Source organism: Balearica regulorum, chromosome 25 (genome assembly GCF_011004875.1).
Source record: "Balearica regulorum gibbericeps isolate bBalReg1 chromosome 25, bBalReg1.pri, whole genome shotgun sequence".
NCBI lineage: Eukaryota > Metazoa > Chordata > Aves > Gruiformes > Gruidae > Balearica > Balearica regulorum.
Window position 1 is genome coordinate 5,008,102 of NC_046208.1, and position 24,009 is coordinate 5,032,110.

The following is a 24,009-nucleotide window of genomic DNA, read 5'->3' on the forward strand; positions in this document are numbered from 1 at the left end:
TAATCCTGCCTTCAAGCCATGCTCTGTCCTCTCCGTGCTGACAGGGAAGTTGTGTTTCCCTTCTGGCACCGATCAATGGCTGACGCTCCCCACGGTGCTCAGGGCACCCAGGCCTCCCCTCCCCAGGGTGCACAGCCCGGGCGACCCACGGGAGCGAGAGCAGAGCTGCGATTAACGCACAAATAGGTCTAGAAACGTGCAAACCTGAGGGGCGACTTCGCTCACGCTCAGAGAAGGGAACGCGTGGGCACCCTTGGCCGGGAGGAACACACGCAAAGGGACGGGGACACCCCAGCACCCTCGTTGCCTCTGCGAGGTCAGGACACCGTCACCAGCTCCAGCGCTTTTGCTTGGCACCTAAAGCAACAACCTGCCCGAAAGCTGGGGGCAGCCCACCCCTCTGGGGCCGGCAGCACCTTCCCCCACGGGTGAGGCCCACCCTGTCCTCACCCAGCAGCAAACGGGCACCACCACCCCCCCTTCCAAGGGCCGTTCCCAGAGCACAGGGACAGACCAGCAGCAAACGCACCAAACCGCCCCAAAACAGGCAGAACCGAGACCCCGAGCAGCCACGTACCTTGCGCCCCAGGCTGGGGCCCGGAGGGAAGCCGTCCCTTGCAGGAAGGGCAGAGCTGCTTTTGCTGCCTCAGAGCTCCCTAATTAGCCCAGGTTGGCCCTGATGGGGGGGTGGAGCTGGCCCTGCCTCCGCAGAGAGGGGGTGGAAAAGGCCCGGGAAATCCCTTGCTCTCTGCTCCGGCCCCCCCGGCTCAGCCCACGCCTCGGGGCAGAGCAAACGAGGAGGAACCAGCCCCTCCGGGCCCGGGTCCTGCTCCAGGCCCTGGGCGCTGGGACAGGCTGGAGAGTGGTGCTGAGCTGCCCCCTCCCTGTGCCGCCCCTCGCAAGGACCCCCCTTTGGAGCAGGGTGGTCTGGAGAGGAAGGACGCCAAGCCCCGTCCTGGCCTGGAGCCCCCAAAACCTGCCCCGGCAGCCGAAAGCAAGTCAGCTCCTGGGGCCTGGAACGAACAGTCACCAAGAGACAGCAAACGCTGAGTGCAAAACCATGGTCTTTTATTAGAAATCTCCTCGTATAAAAATGATCATGCTCTACACAGTCATCGAATAATTCATAAACATCCAGGCACTGAACTTTTTTTTTTTGTGTGTGTGTGTGTGTTTTTGTTTTTTGACTGGTCAGTACATAAAGCAGACATTTCAATCCATATGGTCATCACATACATTAATTAACCACCTATAGAAATCAGCACTTTGAACACAGTCTAGGTTTTATTTTATTTTATTGTCTGTTTTTTATTTAAATTTTATGGTTTTTTATTTATTTTTCCTTTTTGCAACATATAGAATTTGGTAGGATACGGGGGAGGGAGTGAAGAGGGACGGAGGAAGACAGCAACAAAAGAAAATGGAGGATTAAAAAAAAAGAGAGAGAAAACAGAAGGTTCTGCACAACCACAAACAATCTCACAAATTCCAGAAAAGGGAAAATGTTGGGTCTCTCTTTTTTTTTTTTTTTGCCAAGATAAAGAAAAAAAAACCCAAAGACTCGCCGAAGTCCGTCACCTCTTCCCTGCGGTACGTCCCCCCTTCTCAACTGTTCCTCTTCCTCCATGGGGAGGCATGCATTGTCACGGTGGTCGGTGGTTTATTTTTATTGTTTCTTTATAATTATTTTTTTTGCTGCTGTTGATCGCCATCTTCCCTGGGAGCTCTGCCCAGCGGCCCCACCAGGAGCGTGTCCCCCCCCGCTGCCACCTCCCCGTCCCATCCAGCTCCCTTCCAGCGTCCTGCGACGAGCGATGCGCCTCAGCCCTCTCCCGCGTCGTGGCACCCGCAGCCTCCCTCCATGCCAGGCAGTTGCGATGGCTGGCGCTAAATCGCGTGGTTGCTATAGCTGACGTAGGTCTGTTTGGTAGCCAGTGCTGGAAAGAGAGACAAACCTCACATGTATCATTAATGAAGTCCACCCTCCCTTTCCGGCTCCTGTCCCATCACCCTGGCCTGACTGTCGCGCCAGGAGATGCTGGTGGGGACGTGACGTGGGGTTTGCTCCTGGATCCGGCCAGCGCCAGCACTCAGGGTCATTCCCTGCGAGGGCACTGAGCCGTGGCAGAGGGGCTGAGCCCCACGGCAGCCCTTGGGGGCTCTCCAAAGGCAGTTCATCCCAAAGAGAGACCCCAGGGTGTGACAGGAGTCACGAGGGATTTGTGCTCCGGCTCCTGTTCATTTCCCTCAGCAGCTTCTCACAGACAAACCTGCAGGCGCTCCGCGTTCCCAAAAGCTCAGCTTGCCCCAGCCCTGCAGGAGCACGATTCGGGGTCCAAGCTGGTGCTGCACCCCTGCACGCCGCTCCATGGCAGCTGGAAGCGGAGCAGCAGGGCACTGCCAGCGCCGGCAGCGGGTGGCACAAAGCCAGCCAGCCCGGCTGCATCCCTCACCAAGGACCCCCGAGCCCGGGTGCTGGAGCAGCAGAGCACGTTGGCTGCTGCCGCCTCCCAGCTTCCCCAGACGCACCAGCCCTCGGGACGGGGCTGAACACAAGAGCAGAGGAAGCAGCAATGGCTACAAAGCCACCACGCGTCCCAGACTGACACCAGGGGAGCCGCAGCAAGGCCCAGAGCCAGGAAAACGCCAGATAGCAATAAATCCTCCGGCTCCCCACGGGGCTGCACCGCTGCCTTCGGGCTCGGAGGCTGCAGCACGTCACTTGCTTTTAGCAACAGCCACGGCTCAGGGAGAGGTGCAAGCGGCAGCTTGCAACACCCTGGCTCGTCTCAGCGCTTTGGCCAGGCGCGGTGCTCTGCAGAGATCCCACCATGAGGTCCCCAGGTACCATGGGGCTCAGCAGACACACGGACACCCTCCAGCCAAGGACACGGACAAGCGCTGGGACAGACAGCAAAGCCCAAGACACCATGAGCAGTACAAATGCGTCCTCTGCGAAAACCATCCCTACGGTACCGCGCAGAGGGGACGCCCAGCAGCTCTCCCTCCGTCTCGGTGCCTCGCTGACAAATGAACCTTGCTGCAGATTTCAGACTGGTATTCCCAGATAACAATTAGATAGGCCATAAGAAATTAGAGCTGACAGAGCTATTTGTTAGCCGCAATGTTTTCATAGCCAATCTGCCCATATCAAAGCCCTCTGAATTATTTATTCTGTTGTTTATTTAAGGATACGTGACCCAGCAGTGACAGAGTGAAAAACGGCCCCTCAGCCCTGCGCTGACATCCCCACCGTGTCTCCTGCCTCCAGCACTGATGCCGTGCCCAGCTCCCCACCTTGGCACACCTCGGGAGCGTGCTGCCAGCCCCGTTCACACCGAGCTCCCGTATTCCCCATGCAAGACACATCAGAGCTGGAGATGCGGCAGATGGGAGGCTCAGCTCTCCCTGCTCCCGGCACGTACGATCCTCAGAGGCTCCTGCTGCGAGTCCCACAGGGGAGAAGGATGCTCAGCGCAGCGGAGAGCATATGGGAATGTTTGGGTTCAGGTCGCGGGCAAGGTGCTTGCTGCACCCAGACCTCCAAGCCCTGCTGCAAAGCCAGTATCAGCCCTTTGTGCTGGCAGAGCCCTGGCCAGGAACCGTGTGTGGCTGGAGGGAGACAAGGTCACACACACCGATGCTCCTGCAGCATCCCAACTGTGACACGATGCCGTGGGGTCTCTGGCACCAGGCAGCTGCCCAGGAGAAGGCTGGCATGCTCCCACAAGCCCTTACCATGGGGAGCCCACAGACACCCCCAGCCTTGCATGGGGCATCTCTTGCACAGACAAAATAGGGGTGACAGAGGGACCCCTACCCACCGCCACCTTGGGTAGGATCGCAGACCACTCAGATCTGTGATGGCGGCTGACAAAAGCCACCTCCAGGATGGGTGGCGGGGGCGTCTGGCCGTGCAGCTGCCCTTCACAATGCAGACAGGTAGATTAAAGAGTCGATTATGCAGAGAGTCTGCCTACGGAGAGACATCGTGTACAGAGCTACCGCCAGCAAGAGCCATTACAGAGCGATGTGATACGGAGGTTGTACAGAGATGCCAAGGGATATTAAACAGCTCGGGCTGGAAAGAGAGCAAGCGTGGGATTACAAAGACAATCATGGCTTTCCATGGACATGCTGTTTGGTCTCCATCCCACTGATGCTGGAACCCAGAAACTCTGCTGGTACATGAGGAACATTTGTATTTCTGCAGGGTTTTCTTCAGCTTTAGCCCAGATGGGATTTCCCTTCTTACAGGACCCCAGCAGCACTGGCTCCAACCATTTCTTCCTGCTTGCAAGGCTCTGTTTTTTGGAAACCCAAACGCAGAACAGGCACACACCCACTTTCCAGGGTTTCCCTAGTCCCCAGCCTCTCTTCCCAGGGGAGACCAGTGGCTCTGTCCCTGTGTCAGCCGGCAGGAACAGCCCGCAGGCAGACACCGAACACCTTTCCCCGTCAGCCCCACCAGAGCCTTCCCAGGAGCAGGTCGGCGCACCCAGCGTGGGCTGGCATGAGGATCCTTCTCGGGGCGTTCGAGCAGTTTTCCGTGTGCCCCAGCCGGCCCGTCACCCAGGAGCAGCATGAGCATTCCTCCGGTGTTACTTCCCTGCCACCCACCCAGCAGCATTTCCCATGGGATGATGCAAACGGGCCTGTGCAGGGGTGGGAGCTCCAGGAGCGATCCCGATCAGAGGGAGGCAGGACAAGTCCTGTCTCGGCGACGTGGCTGTGGTGACGGAAAATGGCGTTTCTTGGGTGGGAATAAATTAACGAAGGGGGAATCTCCCCTGCCCAAAGACAGATGATGCTGTCCCCTCGCCCAGAGCCAGGAATCCCTGCACGTGCCCTGGCTGGAGCACAGGTAACCAGAGCACTCCTCCCTCCCCGGGGGGACTTTGGGCATGGCAGGGAGCAGAGTGGTCCCCAGCCCGTGGGATGCATCCCTTCCCACGCTGCCCTCGCTCCTGGGGGGTGGCAGGCCAAGCCGTGGGGCAGGAGGGAGCTGAGATGTCCCTGTGCCAAGGAGCAGCGCTGCCAGCATTGCTTGAGCCCGTGGAGGACAACAAAGCTATGGCCCACCGGCCAGCCAGGGCTTTGGGCTTCCCAGCACCATGTCGGTCCCCGGCAGGACCAGCTCCCAAACCCTGTGGGGAGCTGCATTACCTTGTGTTTCCAGATTTTCGCAGAGCTCTGATTTGGCCTCTCCATTGGGGCGGAAACCTCCCTTCTGAGAGAACTTGTTGGACATGGTGGCCGCCGTCACCACCGCCTTGAGGCTCCGCTTGCGCTTGGGGACGTTCTGCTCCGGGTGGAAGAGGATGATGTACACCTTGGGCATGTAGAGCATGCCCAGGGACACCGAGGCACTCAGACTCACCGAGATGGTGAGTGTCGTGGTCTGGATGTACATCTGTAAAGACACAAGGGCGTGAGCTGAGACCCACCACGGCTCTGTAGGATCCAGAAAGGGTCAGCTGGGAAAGGAAACAGGGGCGCGTGGAAACGTTGTGGGTACATAAATGAAGGGGTGGGGAGCCAGGGTTGGAAATGTTGGCAGTATTGGATCTTAAACATCAGACTCAACTTCTTGCATGGGTCAAAATGCACCTGGAGAGGCATCCGGCTCACATGGGCTGTTTCCCCACCTGCAAACACGGGGAGGCTGTGCCGGTGCCCTGACACTCGTTTCGGGGCCCTGGCACAGCCCCCCCCAGCACCCACGCATGCTCCAGCAGCAACCTGCCAGCACCCCAACTCAAAAACATCAACAGAGACAGAGCCCCCGCACCCTCTTCACCCTCCCTCTCCTCCCCAGCACCCACAGCACGCTCCACCAGCCACAGGGCCGGAGCTCTGATGCCGCAGTGATGGGCACAGCAAGGACACCCATGCCCTGGGCCCAGCTCGGGGCACCCTCTGCTCCCCGATCTCCCTTCAACAGGTAATTCCCATTCCCCAGCTGGCTCCGTGGGCCGTTGTCATGTAAGTCACATATTACACACCGATGTTGCCTTTCTGCAGTCAAAACTAATTTCACGCTCACTGTCCAGGACTAACAGTGACAGATGTTTTGCAAAATGAAAGCCCATTAATCTGACTGTAGAATAATCCATTTTTCTATGGAAAGCGTTTGGCAGGCTCCTCGCAAGCTGGGGGCATCCGAAGCAGGCGGCAACGGGAGTCAAAGAGACCCCCTCCCTCCGCCCATCCCCACCACTCGCCCCCGAGCAACGCGGGAGGCCAGGCAGGCGAGCCCCTCCATGAGCATCCCTGCTCCGCCAGCACCCCTGCTCCTGGCACAGGGCTCCGTCCTCTCCTCTGCCGCGGAGCTCACGTGCTGGGTCTCTCCGGGCTGAGCAGGGAGAGCGTTCTGGGTCTTCAGGTACCTTTGCACGCACCTTTTTTTCTTTTCCAGCTGTGCTCAGACACCGGGGCTGTTTTGCAGGCTGCTAACAAGGTTGAGAAGGAGGCTTAAGGCAGTTTCTGAACTTTATCCCACAGCTCAGTCACCGTGTGGTGTCCGGGGTTTCTTCTGCAGTTTTTTCCCGCATGGGATTTAGTGCCATGCAAGGTGACGGGACCTGGAGGAGCCAGGGGAAGCCCAGGGGCTGCAGCATCAGCGAGGGCAGGGGGTCCCCACGTCCCCAGCTGCACACACGTACCCTGGGGGCTCGTTTTCTGGAGACAATAGAGCAAAAAGGTGATCGAGGACAGAAGCCAAGCACAGAGGCTGTACACAGCTCGGTGCGTGGAGGCAGCTCCATCCCACGAGTGAGAGCTGGCGGGACGCAACAGGTCCCAGCCGGGGCTGTCATCGCACCCCAGGACCTGCGGGTCCCAGCTGTGGCCGTGCAGAGAAAGCAAACACACGGGCCCAAAGCGGTCCAACTCAACCCAAAAGAAAGAAGCAACAAAGCTTGTTCTGAGCCAACTGAAAAGTTCTGTTTGTCCCCAGAATAAAACCTCTTGCTGTCACATGCGCTGGTTTGTTTGTTCCACCTTCTCTCTATATGCACGCAGAGTCAATATAGGCAGTTTTTGGAAATAAAAATGTCATTTCATCAAGGAAAGTCAAAACATATCTCTCTGCCAGAATATCAGCTCTTTTTTTTTTTTTTTTTCCTATTTTTCTTTTCCGCTGAAACTCCCCAGACGTTGCCGCAGGTTTTCTGGACTTGCGGGGAACGAGGGCAGCACTGGGACACCAACTCCAGGCACCCCAGCCCCTGTCCCAGGGACCGGCACAACTCTGCTCGGCACCAGCGTGACACCCCGTGGGACACGGCGGAGGCTTCGCAGCCTTCACCTCCGCGGCTCCCCCGCCTGCCCGCCCTCCTGGTCCTCAGCAGATGCCTTTCAGAGGAGCCTCACTTTTCAATCCAGCAATTTCCATATTTCCTGCCTCTGCAGCGACTCCCACCCGTGCCTCGGGACTCGGAGGCGTTTCGGCAAAGGAGAGAGCAGCTGAGCTTGAGCTCAGACACGACGTCTCCGTGCGCGCTTCCCCCTACGCGCCTGGGTCAGGGCTCCATCTCCCAGTGCCACCGGGGACTCCCCTCCGCCAAGGCAACGGGTGGCCCCAGCTCCAGGGTCCCCACACTTCCCCATCTCGTAACCCTCCACAAACCCCAGCAACACTTTTGGGGGCTCACAGAGCCACCGCGGCTACCTTCACCCTAATGATGCATTTGCCAGGAACAGCCCCGTTTTCTGCAGCCCGCACTAACCTCCGCAGCTTCGCATCATGCCGCAGCAAGCCCCTCGTCAGCTCAGCGAGAAATATTTTTAGCCTGGAGTCTGAACAGAGCCGTGAAGCACTGCACAGTTAACCTTTTGCCACATCAAAAAATGACCATTTCTCACGATTTTAGTTCCTACTCTTAATTGGTTTCCAACCCCGGACCCCACTTTGCCCCTCCGTTAACGACACTTGAGCTTCCTCCAGAGCCCTTTGAGATGCGCGCTGCAGTTATAAAGAAGTTCCAGCTCCTGGTTCAGCAGCAGCCGCTGCTTCGCGGAGAGGATCAAAGAACACAGCCCGCCTCTGACTCAGGATGATGACACCGCATCGAGGGACCGCGGCAACCCTGAAGGACCCAGCACAGGTCCCCAAGCCCGGCGCTGTGCCCAGACTCACCCCAGGGCTGGATGAACCCGTCCCGCCCCGGAGGGAGCAGCCCAGGCTCAGGGCAGAGCCCTGCACAGCTTGTGGTTGTCCCAAAGCAAATCTCTGCCTTTAATTGGGATTTTGCACCGCCGTGGGTGCCGGGGAAGGGAAAACCTGTTCAACCCTCATCCAACACTGCTAAATAAACCACTGGACAGTCCGTCTCATTCCTCCCTCTCTCCCTCTTTTCCCTCGCTGAAAGCAAATGCGATAAACAGAGAACCAGACAATGACACCGCTGTTCAGCTGCCGCCTTATCAGTGCAGGAAATTGTCTCTTTCTTTAGATCCTCTGTTATTGCTATTTCTGTAATCCGCTGGGATCGGCAGGGATAAGAGGTTCTTTGAGAAAAGGCTTGGGGGACTTGTTATAATAAGATGCCACCTCCATGCAAAGTTGCAGGCACGAGGTAAAACTAAATAAAATAAAAATGGAGATATTTATCCAGCTCCTCCAGACCGTGAGGCAGCCTTGGCCACAGGCTCAGATGGGGTCGGGGCGGAGGCGCCGGGCAGCGTTTGGAGGTGTGGGTCTGCCCCACAGCATCCTCAGGACTCGAGCGAAACTCCAGCCGTGCTCTACGGGGAGAAGGACGGCCTGGGTGAGGCTCCTGGCTTTTCTTTTCCCAGGTGTGCTGACCCTCCACGGAGCCCAGCGGGGCCTCGGTCCCGGCAGCAACGGGGCGATGGCGAGGGGATCCCCCCGGCGGGCTGGGGAGGCCCTGCCGAGCATCCCAGGCAGCACCAGCACCGCCGCGGGGCGATGCCGATGCCAATATCCCCAGTTTTCATCCCAGAGCCAGATCCTCTGTGCAGGCTGCATAACGACACTTTTTTGACCTTTTTCTCCCCAAGTCTGCAAACCAGCAGCTAAAGCCTCGAGGCAGCACCAAGCACTCGGTTCCTCCAGCCGCCCCTTTGAGAGCATCCATCGCGCTTCAGCCGCAGCCTGGAGACGCTCAGAGCTCACGTCCCACGGCCGAGCGCCGAGCTGAAACACCACAAACCCCTCGTGGGATTGCTCAGCGGACGCCGAGGCAGCGGCAGGCTTTGAGAAAGAGAGCTGCATCCAAGGGGAGTTGGGAACATCACTTTTTCCGCCTCTAATCAGCTTGTTAGCAGCCTAATAACAGAGAAGCCCTGCACATTACAAGCCCCCGAAGTGAGGCACAGCCTATTGTCGAATTGCTGCTTGACAGCCAGCTTTCGGCAGCCCTAAATTATCCCATGACAAGCTGCAGTGAAGAGGTGAGCAACCTTGCGCATAATCTACAATCATTATCATTTCCATCTTTATTACCCACAGTATGCCAAGCACATTAAGCAGGCTTTAAGGGAGCTTTTGTTTTGCAATAATTTCTTAAAAAACCTGCTTTCTTGTTAGTATCTCCCCTGCCATCTCATCAAAATGGAAATGCTGCAAAAGGCTCCATTTATTTCCTTTAATTCTCCTTCACACTTGTAGCCAGCACGGGCTGGCTTGGTAGAGAATTTTTGGTTGAGCCAAGGTTAAAGGTGCCTGTGCAGACCCGGCCTCCTCGAGCTCCGGGGTTTCACGCTCTGAGCAGCTCTCCAGGTCACGGGTGAAACTCTGGCGTCCACAGCAAAAGATCTCCCGGTCTTTCCCAGCAAACCCCCCCCAGCCCTTTCGCAATAGGTGTTCCCAAAACCCGTGCCTTCAGCGGCTCAGCAGCACCGGGGACGCGCTCGGGGGAAATGATCCCAGTCGAGAGGGAGTCCGGGCGGTGGGTCACCCCGGGGATTTCCCGGGAATAGCAACACCGAGGTTTATTTGTCACAGCAGCTCCGGGCTGGCAGGCGTGAGCTGTTCGCATTTAACACAAATGTGATTCTTGTTTTGGCTGGCAGGCAAAGGGGATTTTGGCCTCATTCATGAGAATTTTCTTCTTTGTTCTCGCTCCCTCTCACTTGAGCACGGAGCTTCACCCGGGCCAGCCTGGCTCCCGTGGGAACTGGCACCACGACAGCCCTCCACGCCAAGCCGGGGGGGAGCAGGAGCGGGACAGACAGGCGGGATGTTTTACAGCACAAACCCATCTCTGGGATTATCTGGCCTGGCCTCGTCCACACCGTGTGCGAAGTCGCGTTCGGAGTCGTGGGGGACGCTCACTCCCCAAACTCCTCCGTGGGACCGAGCCGCCCTGCTCCCCCCGCGGCTCTGTGCCACCCTGCCTGCCGCAGTCCAGCCCAGCAACGTGTGGTGGGTGCCGTGTTGCCAAACACACAGGTGGTAATTAAAATCACAGCGAAACGGTAATCGAGTGAGAAGCCGCAAGCTGCCGCGCGCCCCGGCAGGGGAGGAGATGCACCGAGGGGTTGCTCGACTCCCCCTCCTTCGCCCTTGCCCTCCCTTCCTTCCAGCTCTCGGGGATTTCGGAGGGCAGGTCCGTCTCTCCAGCCTCCATCACTGACTCAGCACCAGGGAAAGGTGCCGGCTGGGCAGCGCCCGGTCCCTTTTTCACACAGAAATGATGCTAATGACACCGGGGACCCGGATCTCCCTGGGGCCTCGTGTCCCCCCCGGCTCGCGTGGCAGCAGCCTGTGCTCCCCTCTGCTACCCTGTCCGGAGAGGGGCAGCGGGGCCAGCAGGCACAGAAATCCAGAGGGAGGGGGAGGAAATGAAACGGGAAAGCCAGGGAAGGGAAGAGTGAGGAAAACCACAAAAAATGGGAAAAGGAAAATGGGGCTGGAGGCAGTGGCCTCTGCTCCCCGGTAGTGCAAGAGGTTTGCAAACCAACCCTTCCCACCCCGATTCCCAAGCCGGCAGGACGGCAGCAGCTCCCCTCCTGGCCTAGGACATGTCGGCCTCTCTCTGCCCCCTTCCTTGCAGCCCACAGGCTCACCAGCCAGACCTCCCCCCTCCTCCCTTACCTTTTCCGCTGACTGCGACGTCCCAAAAAATATAGGGATGAAGGCTAACCACACAATGCAAGTAGTGTACATGGTGAACCCGATGGGTTTGGCTTCGTTAAAGGTCTCCGGGACCCCGCGGGTCTTAATAGCATACACAGTGCAGGTGACCATGAGAAGCATGCTGTACCCAAGCAAACAGATGAGGGAGAGGTCCGAAATGTCACATTTGAGGATGCCCCGGGCAAAGTGGGGGTTTGTAGTCCGCTGGTCCTCGTAGTCAATGACAGAGTGGGACGGGTCCACGATGAACCAGATGCAGACGCCCACGAGCTGCAGCGAGATGAGGCTGAAGGTGATGACCAGCTGAGAAGCAGGGCTGATGAACCGGGGGGCACTCACCGACTTCTTGCCCTGCTCGAAGATGCGGTAGATGCGGTTGGTCTTGGTAAGCAGGGCGGCGTAGCTGATGCTCATGCCGAGCCCAAGGAAGATGCGTCGCAAGGAGCACGTGCTCAAGTCGGGCTCGGCGATCATGAGGAAGGTGGTGGCGTAGCAGAGGAAGATGCCCGTCAGCAGGACGTAGCTCAGCTCCCGCCCCGACGCCTTGACGATGGGCGTATCGTTGTAGCGCACAAAGGTGACCACCACGAAGAGGGTGGCGATGATGCCCACGATGGCGATGAAGACGGGCACCACGGCCCAGGGCGAGCTCCACTCCAGCTTGATGATGGGGATGGGGGTGCAACTGGTGTGGTTCTCGTTGGGCCGCTCGTTGAAGTGGCACCGCTTGCAGTGGAACTCGTCCAGCTGGTACTGGTAGCCGTCGCAGCGCTCGCAGTGCCAGCAGCAGGGAATTCCCTTCACCAACTTCTTCCTCTCGCCCGGCTTGCAGGGCAGGCTGCAGATGGAGCTGGGGAGCTGGCTCCCGCCCCCCGGCCACAGCATGCTCTCCACCTGCAGGGCGAGATGGCACCAGCCCCACTGAGGCTCAAGCTGGGCATCTGCTGAGCATCCCTGGGGCACGGGGGACGCGTCGCCTCTGCTCGCAGTGGTGTTGCCCGGATCCGGCCCCTCGCCCCATCAGTACATGCCACGAAGGACCCCAGCCCTACCCAGCCGGGGACAGGGAGGCGGTGAAGCTCTCCGTCGGCCCTTTGGGGAGATTCAACACCAGAAACCCAAACCCAAGTACCCCCTTCCCTGGGAAAACCCCTCTGCTCTGTTCTGGCTTCTCCTTCCCTTATCAGAGCTGCCAAGTCGGATGCCCAGAGCCCGCGGGACACGGTCACACGCACTGACGGTGGGTCATCGTGGCCGAACCACAAGCGCGTACCCAGGGGACACCCTCCCCTCTGACCCCTCCCACGTTTGGCTGCCTAACTTTGCACCCATGGGCTCCCTGGCTCTCCCCCAGGTTTGCTGCACCCTACGTGGGTGCAGGAGAAATCTGCAGGACCTGCCTTCGCTTGGCACGGACCGTGCACGGCCACACCACAGCCTTACTTTTAGGTGGAGGTGGTCGGTCCATTGCCCAATGACTTTGTACTCGGGAGTGGAGTTCCTGATCTGGTACTGGTAGATGTCGTAACGCCCCGGCGCGTCTCCGTTCTCGTTGAACGTCACGGGAGTCCCAGCAATGCCTGCAAGAGAGGGAGCGCTCAGCACCCGCAGCACGGGGTGTCCTGGGTGATGGTGTCGAAGGGGCTCTGGTTTGGTGCTCCCCCCTTGGCGTGGGGTTTCTCACCGCAAGCTGCCAGGACGATGCCAGCGTGGGCACAGGGTGGAGGAAGCAATTGGGGAAAAGGAAACCAACCCCCAACCCAAGCTGGTGCAGGGACCTTATGGTATCGGCCCCCCGACCACCCCCAGGAGCCGGAGCTCTCTGGGTGATGCCAGGCACCGAGCGCGGTTACACCAGGCGGTTTCCTGCTTCTTTCAAGAAAGAGGGGAAAAGCAGCTTTAAAATTAAATCAAGTGAACTGTGCAGATAAACACTAATGAAAGGAAGGAAGAGAAAAATCAAGCAAGGGGGAAAAATAAATAAGAGAGACACTGCAGAGAGATCACAGAGTAGAGATAAATAGAAGTAATAAGAAGGACAAGACAGAAAATGTTTATTAAGGAGATAGAGCAGAGGAAAAGATGCATTTCCAGAGATCTGAAGACAGACAAGGACACAACAGCATGGTTCAGCGGGACCTCTGCCAGCCACGATGCGAGGGGGTGGCACGGGGGGGCGGGCACGGGGAGCGGACGGGGAGCACGGAGCAGGCAGGACGGCAGGGTGAGGGCAGGACTGCAGCCGGGTTACTCTCCAAAGGCTCCCGGGAGATGGGGAAGCTTAGACCTCCTCGTCTGTGGATCTGCTGTAAACAAACCCGCCCCGTCTTTGCACCCTGCATTTGCAGTGCAGTGGGTGCTGCGTGGAAGCGCACCCTATTTCATCTGCCCCTGCCAAACAGCAACGTGAATAAATTGTGGGTGCTGCTGTGTGACCCAGAGCAGGGGACAACCCGGGACACCCAGCCCGTCACCCCGGGGACGGGCAGACCTGAGAAGTTGACGTTGCGGATGTACTTGAGCAGCTCCACGCCGTCCACCGGGTCCATCCTGGGGCACAGCCCCACCTTGCCGGGGCAGAGGTTCTTGTGCATGTTGTGCAGAGCATGTCCCATGGCGTAGACGGCGTCGATGACAAACTGAACCTTGCCCTCCTGCTCGTACGAGGAGTCCTGGCCGATCCGCTCCCGGTCTGTGGATACACACGAAGCGGGGCTGCCATCTCCCTGCCGTCCCAGCCGTGCCCCACAGGGAGGTTTTTGCTGCAGCCGAACCCTTGCATCCAACCCGCTCATCCCGTCCTGAACCCCAACCCCGTTCCCAACACTACAAACCCGTCAGCCCCAGGAAGGAGCAGCAGGGCAGAAACGCATCTCGACCAGCCCCAAACTCCTCCCAAGCCCAGCCCCACGATGCAGGTGCATCGGCCGTGCCCGCGCTGCCGGGGCTCTCGGCCAGCTGAAAGTCCTCCCGTCGCCTGTGTCCCCTGCCCAGAGGGGTCAGGAGGGACAGCCGGGGGGGACACTGCGGCGCTCAGCCAGCCCCTCCGAGCAGCACGCCGGGAAGGTTTGGGGTACGTGAGCTGGCCTCCGCGGGCAGGAGGGCGACGTGTAGCCAAGAAACATATTCACTGGGGAAATCAGCAACCTCCCGGTAATGCAGTTCTGAAAAGGCGGGTGCTGGCACCCAGCTCTGCTTCCAAGACCCCCCGGGATGTCGCGTCCCAGCCAGGGGACCTGCCCGTACTCCCAGGTCCCACCCCCACTGCTGACCCGCACCTTGCCCGGAGCTCCCACGGGCTCAGTCTGTACCGGCAGTGTCCAGGGACCGCCCGGGCAGTATCCACGACCGGCTGCGTGCCCTTCATCTCAGTCCCAAAGCCTCCTGTCACCCTGGTCCCCTCGTCACCCCCTGCCACCCTCCCACCCCGCTGACCCCGCAGCCCTTCGGCCGTCCCGGCTCGCAGGATCCTGCAAGGATCCGGTAACTGCCAGCGACGGCTGCCTGCCTCTCCTGTCATAACCGCCCGCGATGGGACCAGAAACGTGTTAATCATTTAGCAAAAGACACCGATTGATGTAGCACACCGTTAATTACGGCTAAGAAAGCATTTCCCATGGGGCGACACCGTGTCGGAGAGCCACGGCCTCTGCACCTCCATCACTGCCTGTGCGGCGCGGCCGCGCTCCCCGCCGGGCCGCGGCTCCTTCGGCAACAGCCAAAGGGAAGGAGAGTTCTTCAGGGGCCGGAGGCACAGCCTTCCTGCTCCGGAGGGGCAGAGCCATCCCAGAAAGCCATCCAAGGGTGTCCCAAATTAATTCTGGCTCCACTGTCCGCTCCCCGATGCGAGGCAGGGGTTTACGTGGCTGCAGGGGACAGAAAAGGCGCAGGCAAGCTGCGGTTGCTGATCCCCTCCCTCTCGCTGCGGGAAGGTGGGACGAAGCCAGCGGGGACGCGGAGCAAACCTCCGCCGAGCGGGGACGTCCCTGAGAGCCAACGCACCCGGAGGTCCGTGCACCGGGACGGAGAGCGAAACATGCCACGGACAAGACACTAAAGCAAATTGATAACAAACTGACCAACAAGAAAAGATGATATCAGGGAGGTGAATTTATAGCCCATCCTTCAAAGTTATAAAAATGCTTTTGGACTATGCGGCGATTACTCATGCGAAACCCATCAAGTTATCCTTTCTTCCACATTATTGACAAGGGCTATTAATCTTCTCCCTCAACTTCGGGCCTTTCCCTGCATTCATCTCTGAAGGCACAGACAAGCCACTCTATCTTGTCAAGATAATTACCCATTTAAAAAAAGGGTGTAATAGACTGCCCAGGGGACCTGAGCCCGCGGGGACGTCCCAGCCCTGCTGCCACCCCCGGCACCGTCCTGCCGAGGCTGCTGAGCACAGGCTGCAAGGGCTGGATTTTCCTCCCCAACACCCCTCTGGTGAGCGGCATCAGCCCGGCACGGTGGGAGAAGCCGGCTCCGGTGCCGAAGCCGAGCAGAGGAGCAGATGTGTCCGGGGCTGTCCCTCGGGCACCTTGCCCCAGGCCCCAGCTGCTTTTCGCAGATGGGAATTAGGCTGGTGCACAGAGGGGGCAACGCGGAGCAGGAAGCCAAGGCTCGCGGTGGCACGTTCCTGACACAGAGACAATAAATCTCCGCCAAACTCACAGTAGATTAGGGCCACAAAAGGGATGTGACCCCGCTGATTATAATAGCTAGGTTGTGCATCGTTCTACAGGGCTGATAATTAATTTTCAAGTGCACGATGAGCGTGTGCGGGCACCCCTCAGAGGACGGACGCAGCGATCTTCTCAAGCGGTGGATGAGACGGGATTAGCATCAATTCCCATCACATCGCCACGCTGGCTTTCGGCAGGAGTTAATCAAAATCGCTCACAGTGAGTAAGCTGGGGGATGGTGTCACCTCTGAATCTCCAGATCTCACGGGCGCTGGCAGCAGCACCCAGCACTGCGTTTATGGGCTGGGTGAGCCCATCCGGGGAGCAGGGACTGTCCCCCCGCGAGGGATGCTCGCTGCATCATCTCTCTGCACCCAGGGCTTGAGCTGCCCTCGCCGCGAGGCTGGCAGCGCCCGTTTGGATAGCCGGTGGATTGGAAGGAAAGCGGAGCAGAGGTATCGCTGGGCCAACCTCTGCCTGCTCAGACCCAGCCTCGGCCAACAGGAGCCTTTTATCATCTTGACTGCCGGGCGAGCAGAGCAAACCCTCGCCCGTTGGCCTGGCTGGGGCACGCTGTGCTGGAAAACAGCCAGCGCCACAAAAAATCCCAACCCTGTATTAAGAAGAGACCAGAGAGGAGCAAAACAGAAAAGGAAAAGAATATGAGAAATCACAAACAAAGAAGGAAAATCAAATAAAAGCTCCTCTCCTCCCTGCCCACGTTGCTGCTCTGCATCTATCCGCAGCCTGGTCAGGCGGAGGTGAGCACGCAGAGAAATCCTCAGCCCTGCTCCAAAGCAGAGTTACCATCCAGCCCTGCCAAACGAAGACCATTAATTAGCTCTCCTGGAAAAAGAGCAGCCCGCAGGGCCTGGGAGCATCCTGTGGTCCCCGTGCGGGTGGCAGCTGGGGGGACACAGCCCGAGCCCATGCCCTTGCCACCCCATCATCCTGGCAAGCCCGGTGCTGCCATCAGCTCCTCCGTCTCCACTCACAGCACCCCCGCGCCTCCCCGTCTGCATCCGCACGTGTGTGAATTACTAACGAAGCGGCGGCTGCCAGGATCCTTTCCAGCCCGGCCGGGCTCCCCCCGGGAACCTCCCGACCCGGGAGGGCTGGGGACGCGTGCGGCGGAGGGAGCTTGGAGGTGGAGAAGGATGCTGAGGAGCTCCTGCTGCAAAAGAGGCTAGGAGACAGGTTTTGGCCCAATCCTGGTCCCAGCAGGACAGCCTGGGGACGGAGCGCACATGGTGCTAGGCTCCTGGGGACAACACGAGCGGCTGCCAGCGGGAATCACCCCAAAACCTGGTGCCCGGCCCAGCCCTCACCCCTCACCCCTCACCTTCCTCCCAGCTCTCCCACACGCGAACGAGAGCCAGGAGCTGTCCTGTTCAGTGGCGGGACCCTTCGCTTTGCTTTTTTGGATGGAAAAGCAAGCAAACGGCAGCATTTCTCCACGCACGTTGGGCTCCAACCAAACCTGAAGCTCACGGGGAAAGTCAGTACGATGCCCTCTCGAGAACAGCCCCAAACGCGACATTTGCATAAGCCGTGCGAAGCAGGAGCGCGTGGAACTGCACAGGCAGGTTATTTGCTTCATCGTGCGTTATTTCCCCTCTCCGTTTATCTGCCAAGCAAACGTTCACGAGATAATTTATTTGCTGACAAATTCAGGTAATTTAAAGACAGTTCCTAGGACATTTGCCATGTCGCGGTTTCAGCTGCCTCCACTGATACCTTGGCCCTGAAATATTGCTTGTTTAAATGCTACATTACTACGAAGATGAAGAGATCAGCGGTTTGCAGGACCTGCTCATGCATTTCCTGGTGCCAGGGATTTCTTGATGTAATTGGGGAAGATCAGGAGCTCTCAGCTAGCCAAGGCCATGGCCACGGGCGAGTTTTCTTGCAAGCCCTTGCTGCTTACCGAGCTCACGCCTGTGCATTAGCCACAAGGCTACTTGGGGAAGCTGCAGTGCTGGAAAGCTCGTGCAGGGCCGGAGAGGTGTCCCCAGATCATCAGCTGGACGTTTGGGGAATGCCTGCAAGGGGGAGATGTGGCAGCACCATCCCTCTTGTCCTCAGCAGCGAAAGGGGGGGCAGAAGAACCACCTTTAATGATCAAACTTTCCATCCGCCCGCACGCCACGGCTTCCACAGACGTCCCTCCCAAGGGGACGGGGGGGGGGGATGCGCAGACGTCCCACGTCCTGCCACGTCGCAGCCTGCGAGCCGCTGCGTCGTTATCTGTCTTCAGCCGGTGCCAGGCAGGCAGAGCATCGCTCTCATCTCTCGGTAAACATGTCACCTCCCTGAGCCTCCAACCATCACCTCGGCGGCGGCAGCGCTATCAGCGAGACAGATCTCCCCCCGCCTGCCTTGCTACTGCACTAATCCCTGCAAACCTCTTTGAGCTGGAAACGGCTAAAAACGCACAGTGGGGGGGCGAGGAGGGGCCCGGGGAGCGGGCTCTGCCGGGACGAGGTTCCCTGCCCGGAGCAGCAAAGGGGCACGTCGGCAAAGCACTCTGCAACCAGGCACAGGCACACCGCGCTCCAGCACGTGCAAGGGGCAAGGATGCTCCGGTGGCTTCACGCCTTTCACGGGACAACGGCGCTTCTGCCAGGCGCACGGTGAGAAAGAGGCAGTTGTCCAAATACTGCAAAACAACGCGGAATTCGGCCCCAAGCCCCCCAGGTCTGGGTGGGTTTGTATCCGCAGAGGACGGAGCCAAGGGAAGGGAGATGTCCAAGAAACGCGCACGAGAGGGAGCAGCCCTGGCACCCTTGCACGGGGACCGTACCTTCGCACACACACAAACCAAACACGCTCCACACGCTTCCTGAATCACACGCCGCACATCGGGATGCACAAAAGCGCTTTTGTGCAACACTCCTGTCTGCTTTTAAGCGAGCTGCTGCCGTCAGGAGCCCAGCGGGCACCCGAGTGCCCACGCAGCTCTGCATCACCCGCATTCCCCACGCTGCAGAAGCGCCGGCGTTTCTCCAGCCTTCCCCAAATTCCCACCTGGCTTCGGCGCTTAGTCCAAGAAAATCACGCTCACAACCGAGACCGCCAGACACAGAGCATTAATTGTCACGTGGCTGCCCTGAGCCGGGCTGGCAGCTCCGGAGCAACGGGACGTGGTTAGAGCTGAAAGGCCGTAAGGGGAAAGCGAGCGAAACTTTCCTAACGCCGGCTATGGGCTGTCTGTTCCCACACCCCCCGTGTTACACAGTGCCGCTCGCCCGCAGCATCCCCACGGCTCTTACTGGTGCACTTCTTGATGCTGCTGCCCTTCTTCAGCGCGTGCCGGCTCAGCTTGCAGTGGAAATTTTCCTCCCAAAACTCAGCAAACCAGATGTTTCGGCGGTTGTTGTCCAGCGTCCTGCTGGAGAAGTAGCGGTCGAAACCTGCCCGGGGAAGAGGGGGATGGAGGCGATAAATCTCTGGGACGGCAGAGAGATGCTTAGCATGGCCCCAAACCCCCCAGGCAGAGGGGAAGGAGGGTCTCGTGAGCGATGGGTCTAGGAACACGTAAGAGCGCGGTGGGTTTGTGTCCGAGCTGCCACTCGGGCGAAGCTGCAGGCTGGAAAACCGACCCGGGGAGGACCCGCTGCAAACAGCCGCTCACAGCCAAAACCTCGCGGTTAAGGGGAAGCCGTCGGGGCGGGGGGAACAGCCGACCCGGGGGGAGCTGAGGGAACCCAGCGAGCGCAGCCCCTTACCTTTGACAGAGACCCGCTTGGGCAGGATGGTGACGGAGCCCTCGGCCACCTCCTCCAGGTGCAGGACCGGGGAGATTTTGGAGCCCCAGCTGTCCGAGCCCATCCAGATGAAGTGTCCCGTCTGGTTCGCCCTCTTGGCCGCCTCCAGCACCCTTCTGTGGAACGAAACGACAGGCGCTGGCGCTCGCCGGCACCGCGGGGCCCAGCCCCATGGAAGCGGGGGTGCTGGCACGGGGCAGCGCTGTTTGCATCTGCTGCTCCGGGCACTCGGTCGGCACCAGGCACGACCCGGTGCACATGGACACACGGGAGCAAACCGTGCTGCTCAGCTCCCGCACCCTCCGTCCTCCCCAGCCCAGGCACACAGGCTGCTTCTCCCACCTCGTTTGCATATTTGCTGACTGGTAATTGAATTTCCCCCTTAATTACCCAACATTGGGGAAAAAAAAAATCAGGTTATGCCACAGCAGGCAGGAAAAGCAGCAGCACTGGAGAGCGTGCGTGTGCCTTCAGCTCCGATCAGCATTGCAAGCCGTGGGACAGAGCCAGCCAGTGCTGCCAGGGCCCAGGCTAGAGCTAAACTGGGCTCTGCTGGGCTCAACTGGGCAGCACCAGGGAGCCGGAGATGCCATCCATCCTGCTGAGCATCCCTCATCGTGGCCAGACACGCACACGCTTGCACGCTCCACCGGTGCCAGCCAGTTCAGAAAATCCTCGTAGGTGGATGGAAGCTTTCCCGGGTCTGACCCTGAGGGCTCCTTTCTCCCAGGGCTCGCTGTGCCCCTGGGGCTTGTGCGGGTCCCCAGCCCCACGGGAGCGGGGCCCAGGGCGGCTTCATCTCCCCGTCTGCCCGTGCAGCGAGGGGGCAGGTTGGTGACTCACCCCCCGCCGTCAGGACCTGATCACTTCAAGTCCAGATGGGGTTTAAAATGCAGAATAAGGAAAAAACCCTTACAAATCGAGCAGAGAGCGGAGACGAGACGGGAAGAGGCAGGCGTGCTCTGGGAGCCGCGGGGCCGGCAAGCAGCCGGGGAGCCGTGCCGGCTGCTCCGTGCTCATCCCAGTTGCCCCGAGCTCCGGGCGCATCCTGCCGCAGGGAGAACGGCAAAGCCCACGTCCTGCTCCCAGCACAGGCAGCATCTGCAGCTGCCCGCGGTCCTCACGCAGGGCAGGATCTCCCCGGGGGCAAATCGAGGACGTTCCTGGGAGATCGATGATTTACACCTGATCTGAGGCAGAAATTCCAGCAACAACCATCCCCATTGCTCGGCAGCGTGGCCCCGTGCGTTCCGGGAGAGGCAGCACACCCTCTTCCAGGCTCCGCAGCTGGCACGAGGGTCGGGATCACGGCAGTCTCCGTGCCCGGGCTAAACCCACGCTTACCCGGCACGAGGCGGGGGGTGTAAACCACTGTTCACGGGATGTAATCCTACTTGGATGGGTAAATGGTTACAAACCCCAGTTAATGGGGCTTGCCATTTACACAGCGAGGTAAATCCCCTGTTTCTCACCACACACCCGCATAAATGTCAGATTTGCAGACATTTCTATTAAGGAAGGAAAAAAGAAACTTGGCGCGTTCGCACATCTGATGTAAACTGATTTAAAATCGCAGTTTACCCACATTTACATAATGTTTGCTGATTAATAAATTAGATACTTAGGAAATCAGGGGTAGCTCCATGTGAATCATTCTGCTCCATAAACAACAGGAGCTGCAAGACGTCGCTTCGCCTGCAGAGCATCTCATCACCTCGAAGTGTGGCTGCGTCCGCAGTCCCACCGGGCACGTGAGGCAGCAACGGGGGGGGGTCCTGAAAGGCCCCCCCGGACCTGGACCCGCTCCTCTCCCACGCCGGGGGCTGAGGCTGCACAGCAAAGCAGAACCGGCACCTGGATCCTGCCACGGCCGGTGCTCAGCGAGGCCCCACGCCAGCTCGGACCCACTCGTGAGCAGCGTGAAGCAGCCGGATCATGACGGCAGGGGTTTCCGCAGCCAACGGAAAGCCGATTTTTCCTCCTTTGAGCTCTGTGTCGCTGCGCTTTGACGGCAGCAGCGTGCCAGGCGGCCAGGCTGAAGGCAGCTCTGGTGGGTCCCTGCTGCAGCCGTGCCCGTGCCGCGCTGCAAAGGCAGCTACGCAGGCACGCGTGTGCCACGCTGCAGACACACGCACGCTGCAGACACACACCTGTGCCACACTGCAGACACGCATGCACACTGCACACGCGTGCCACGCCGCAGACACACGCGTGCCACGCCGCAGACACGGCTGGCTCCTGTTGCCCAGCTCCCGCCGTCAGCGTCCCGCGCCTCGCGCCCCGGCCAGCAGCGTGCACAGAGCGCACGTCGGGCTCGGTGCGGTGCCCTGCAGCGCGTCCCACCCCTGGCCCGGCCAGCCTCTCCGCACCTGATATCGTCTTCGTTAGCGAAGATGATGACGGCCCGCGCGTGGGAGGTCTCCAGGAGGCGGCGGATGATCTTGTCGAACTCTCCCGGCTTGGGCTCCCGTGGGATCTTGACAGACTGTGCCACGCACACCCCCCCTGCGGCAGAGGGAGCCCCGGCACTGAGACACCCCGCGAATCCCCCCCCCGCCCCGGGCACAGCCCCTCTCCCAGCCCCACAACAGCAAACGGGGGGCTCCCCAGCTCACCTGCGTTCCCACCCGCTGAGGGGCTCAGCACCGCGCCATCTCCCCAGCCCACCGCCCCCAGAGCCCCCCGGCCACCATCCAGCCCCCCAGACCCCCCAGCCCTCCCCTTACGCCTCCTCTCCGCGGTCGCTGCCTTCACCCCCCCTCTCCCTCCCAGCTCAGCCCTCCTGTGCCGCCTTCCCTCCGGTCCCCGTAGCTCATCTCTGCCTTCCACCCGTTCCGCTTAGCGCCCGCCATCTCGAGCCACCACCGCATCGTGCCCCGGCCCCCCGACAGACGCGCAGCCCCATCCCGCCGGCTCGGACGGGGCGTTCCAGCCAGCTCTGAGCACCAGCCCCTCCCCAGCCCAGGACCGGGTTTGGCAAAGGGCTCCGCAGGTCCGATGGTCAGATACCGGCAAAAACAGCCCGTGGGAAGAGGAGACGACGGGCCGCAGCCCCGGTGCAATCCCTTCGCCCCCAGACAGCAGCCTGGCCCTGCAAAGGGTTTTATTCCCATCCTGCGGCACCAGCCAAGCTCCCAGCCCAGCCTTCCACAGGGCGACTGCAAAAGCAGCTAATTAAAATTAAAAGAGACAAGGGGAACCTGGTAATTGGAAGAGGCCCCACACATGGCTGCTGGGCTCCCAGCCTCCAGCTCCGAAAAGCCAGAGCCCTCCTGCTCCTGCATTTTTGCAGATGCCAATAAAAAGAGAGATGGGAGAGAAAATTAAACATTGCGGGACCTTCTGGATGTAATTGATGGTCTCAATTTGCATAGTAAATGACACGGCTGATACCTCGCCTGCCACTGAAAGATCCCCGCTTAAGCAAAGGTCAGCGTAATTAGCACACGGTGGAGGGAGAGATTTCCCAGCTTACGGCCCTGGAGAGGACGGGATGGGGACAGGCACCGAGGCAGAGCCCCCGGGGACGGGAGGGTTCGCTCCCTCCCGTAGGGCTGGAGGAAAATTGGGGTAATTTGGCCTGACGATGGGGGGAACGGATGGGTGCTGAGCATGCGGCACGGGAGGTTGCAGGGATGAGGGTAACAGCATCCCCCAGCAAACACCCGCTGGCCGGGGCAGCATCGCCTGCCCCCAGCGCCCTGCAGCCCAGCCACGGAGAGGGGGGTTTTCTTCTTTTTTTTTCTTTTTTTTTCTCCCTATGGTAAGAAATTGGGCCAATTTACTGTTTGTTTCCCATATGGGGAGCCAGATGGATGGGGAGGAGGGAGTTGGATAAACAGACTCCCGGACAGACAGATCAGCCAGGCAGCAGCAGGCAGCACCGGCAGGATGGCACGTCCCTGCCCGGGGGGTGCTCAGCCCCGGTCACCGCTCGGTCCCGGCCAGGCCAGGGTGGCACCGCCTGCGCCGCCAGAGACGATGGCCCCGGCTAAGGAGCCCGTGCAGCTTAATTACAGTTTCCATGGCGATAAAAGGAGAAAATCCAACAAAAGCAGCAGTTTGCAAACACAAGAACCTTCCAAAAGCCCCGGCGCAGAGTTGGGTGGGCGCGTGCACACGCGAGTGACAGCTCGGGGTTGGCACAAGCGCACGCCCACGTGCCACTGAGCACCAACGCGGCGAGGCTCCCGTGCCGTCCGTGCTCTGCTCCGGGCTCGTGTGAGCACGGGAAGGAACGCACCGTGCCGCGTGCCCCATCGCGATGTGTGCCCCTGCACACGTGGGTGCTCACGAGCGCGTGGCACGGGGACACGCGGCAGCTGCAGCACCGGCCCCTTCCCAGCAGAGCAAACCCAGCTTCGAGACTTTCCCAGGCCCCCAGCAAGGCTTCGCGCTGGGGTCCTCCCGCTGCGTTTCACTCCCTCGCCCCGAGCAGCGGCTCTGAGCA

The 24,009-nt window shown here is 59.8% G+C and overlaps 1 protein-coding gene across 1 annotated transcript in view; it reads right to left on the bottom strand.

Annotated features, from left to right (window-relative positions):
- Positions 1 to 1,048: 1,048 nt before the first annotated feature.
- Positions 1,049 to 24,009, bottom strand: part of GRM4 (glutamate metabotropic receptor 4) — a 50,853-nt gene continuing 27,892 nt past the window's right edge. Inside the window, exons 4-11 of the mRNA XM_075775870.1 lie at positions 21,929 to 22,064; positions 19,521 to 19,675; positions 19,065 to 19,205; positions 13,596 to 13,796; positions 12,548 to 12,684; positions 11,063 to 11,998; positions 5,167 to 5,413; positions 1,049 to 1,937 (exon numbers count right to left, since the gene is read on the bottom strand). Coding sequence (XP_075631985.1) covers positions 1,888 to 1,937; positions 5,167 to 5,413; positions 11,063 to 11,998; positions 12,548 to 12,684; positions 13,596 to 13,796; positions 19,065 to 19,205; positions 19,521 to 19,675; positions 21,929 to 22,064 — 2,003 coding nt within the window. The 3' untranslated portion in view covers positions 1,049 to 1,887. The remainder of the gene's footprint in view (positions 1,938 to 5,166; positions 5,414 to 11,062; positions 11,999 to 12,547; positions 12,685 to 13,595; positions 13,797 to 19,064; positions 19,206 to 19,520; positions 19,676 to 21,928; positions 22,065 to 24,009) is intronic.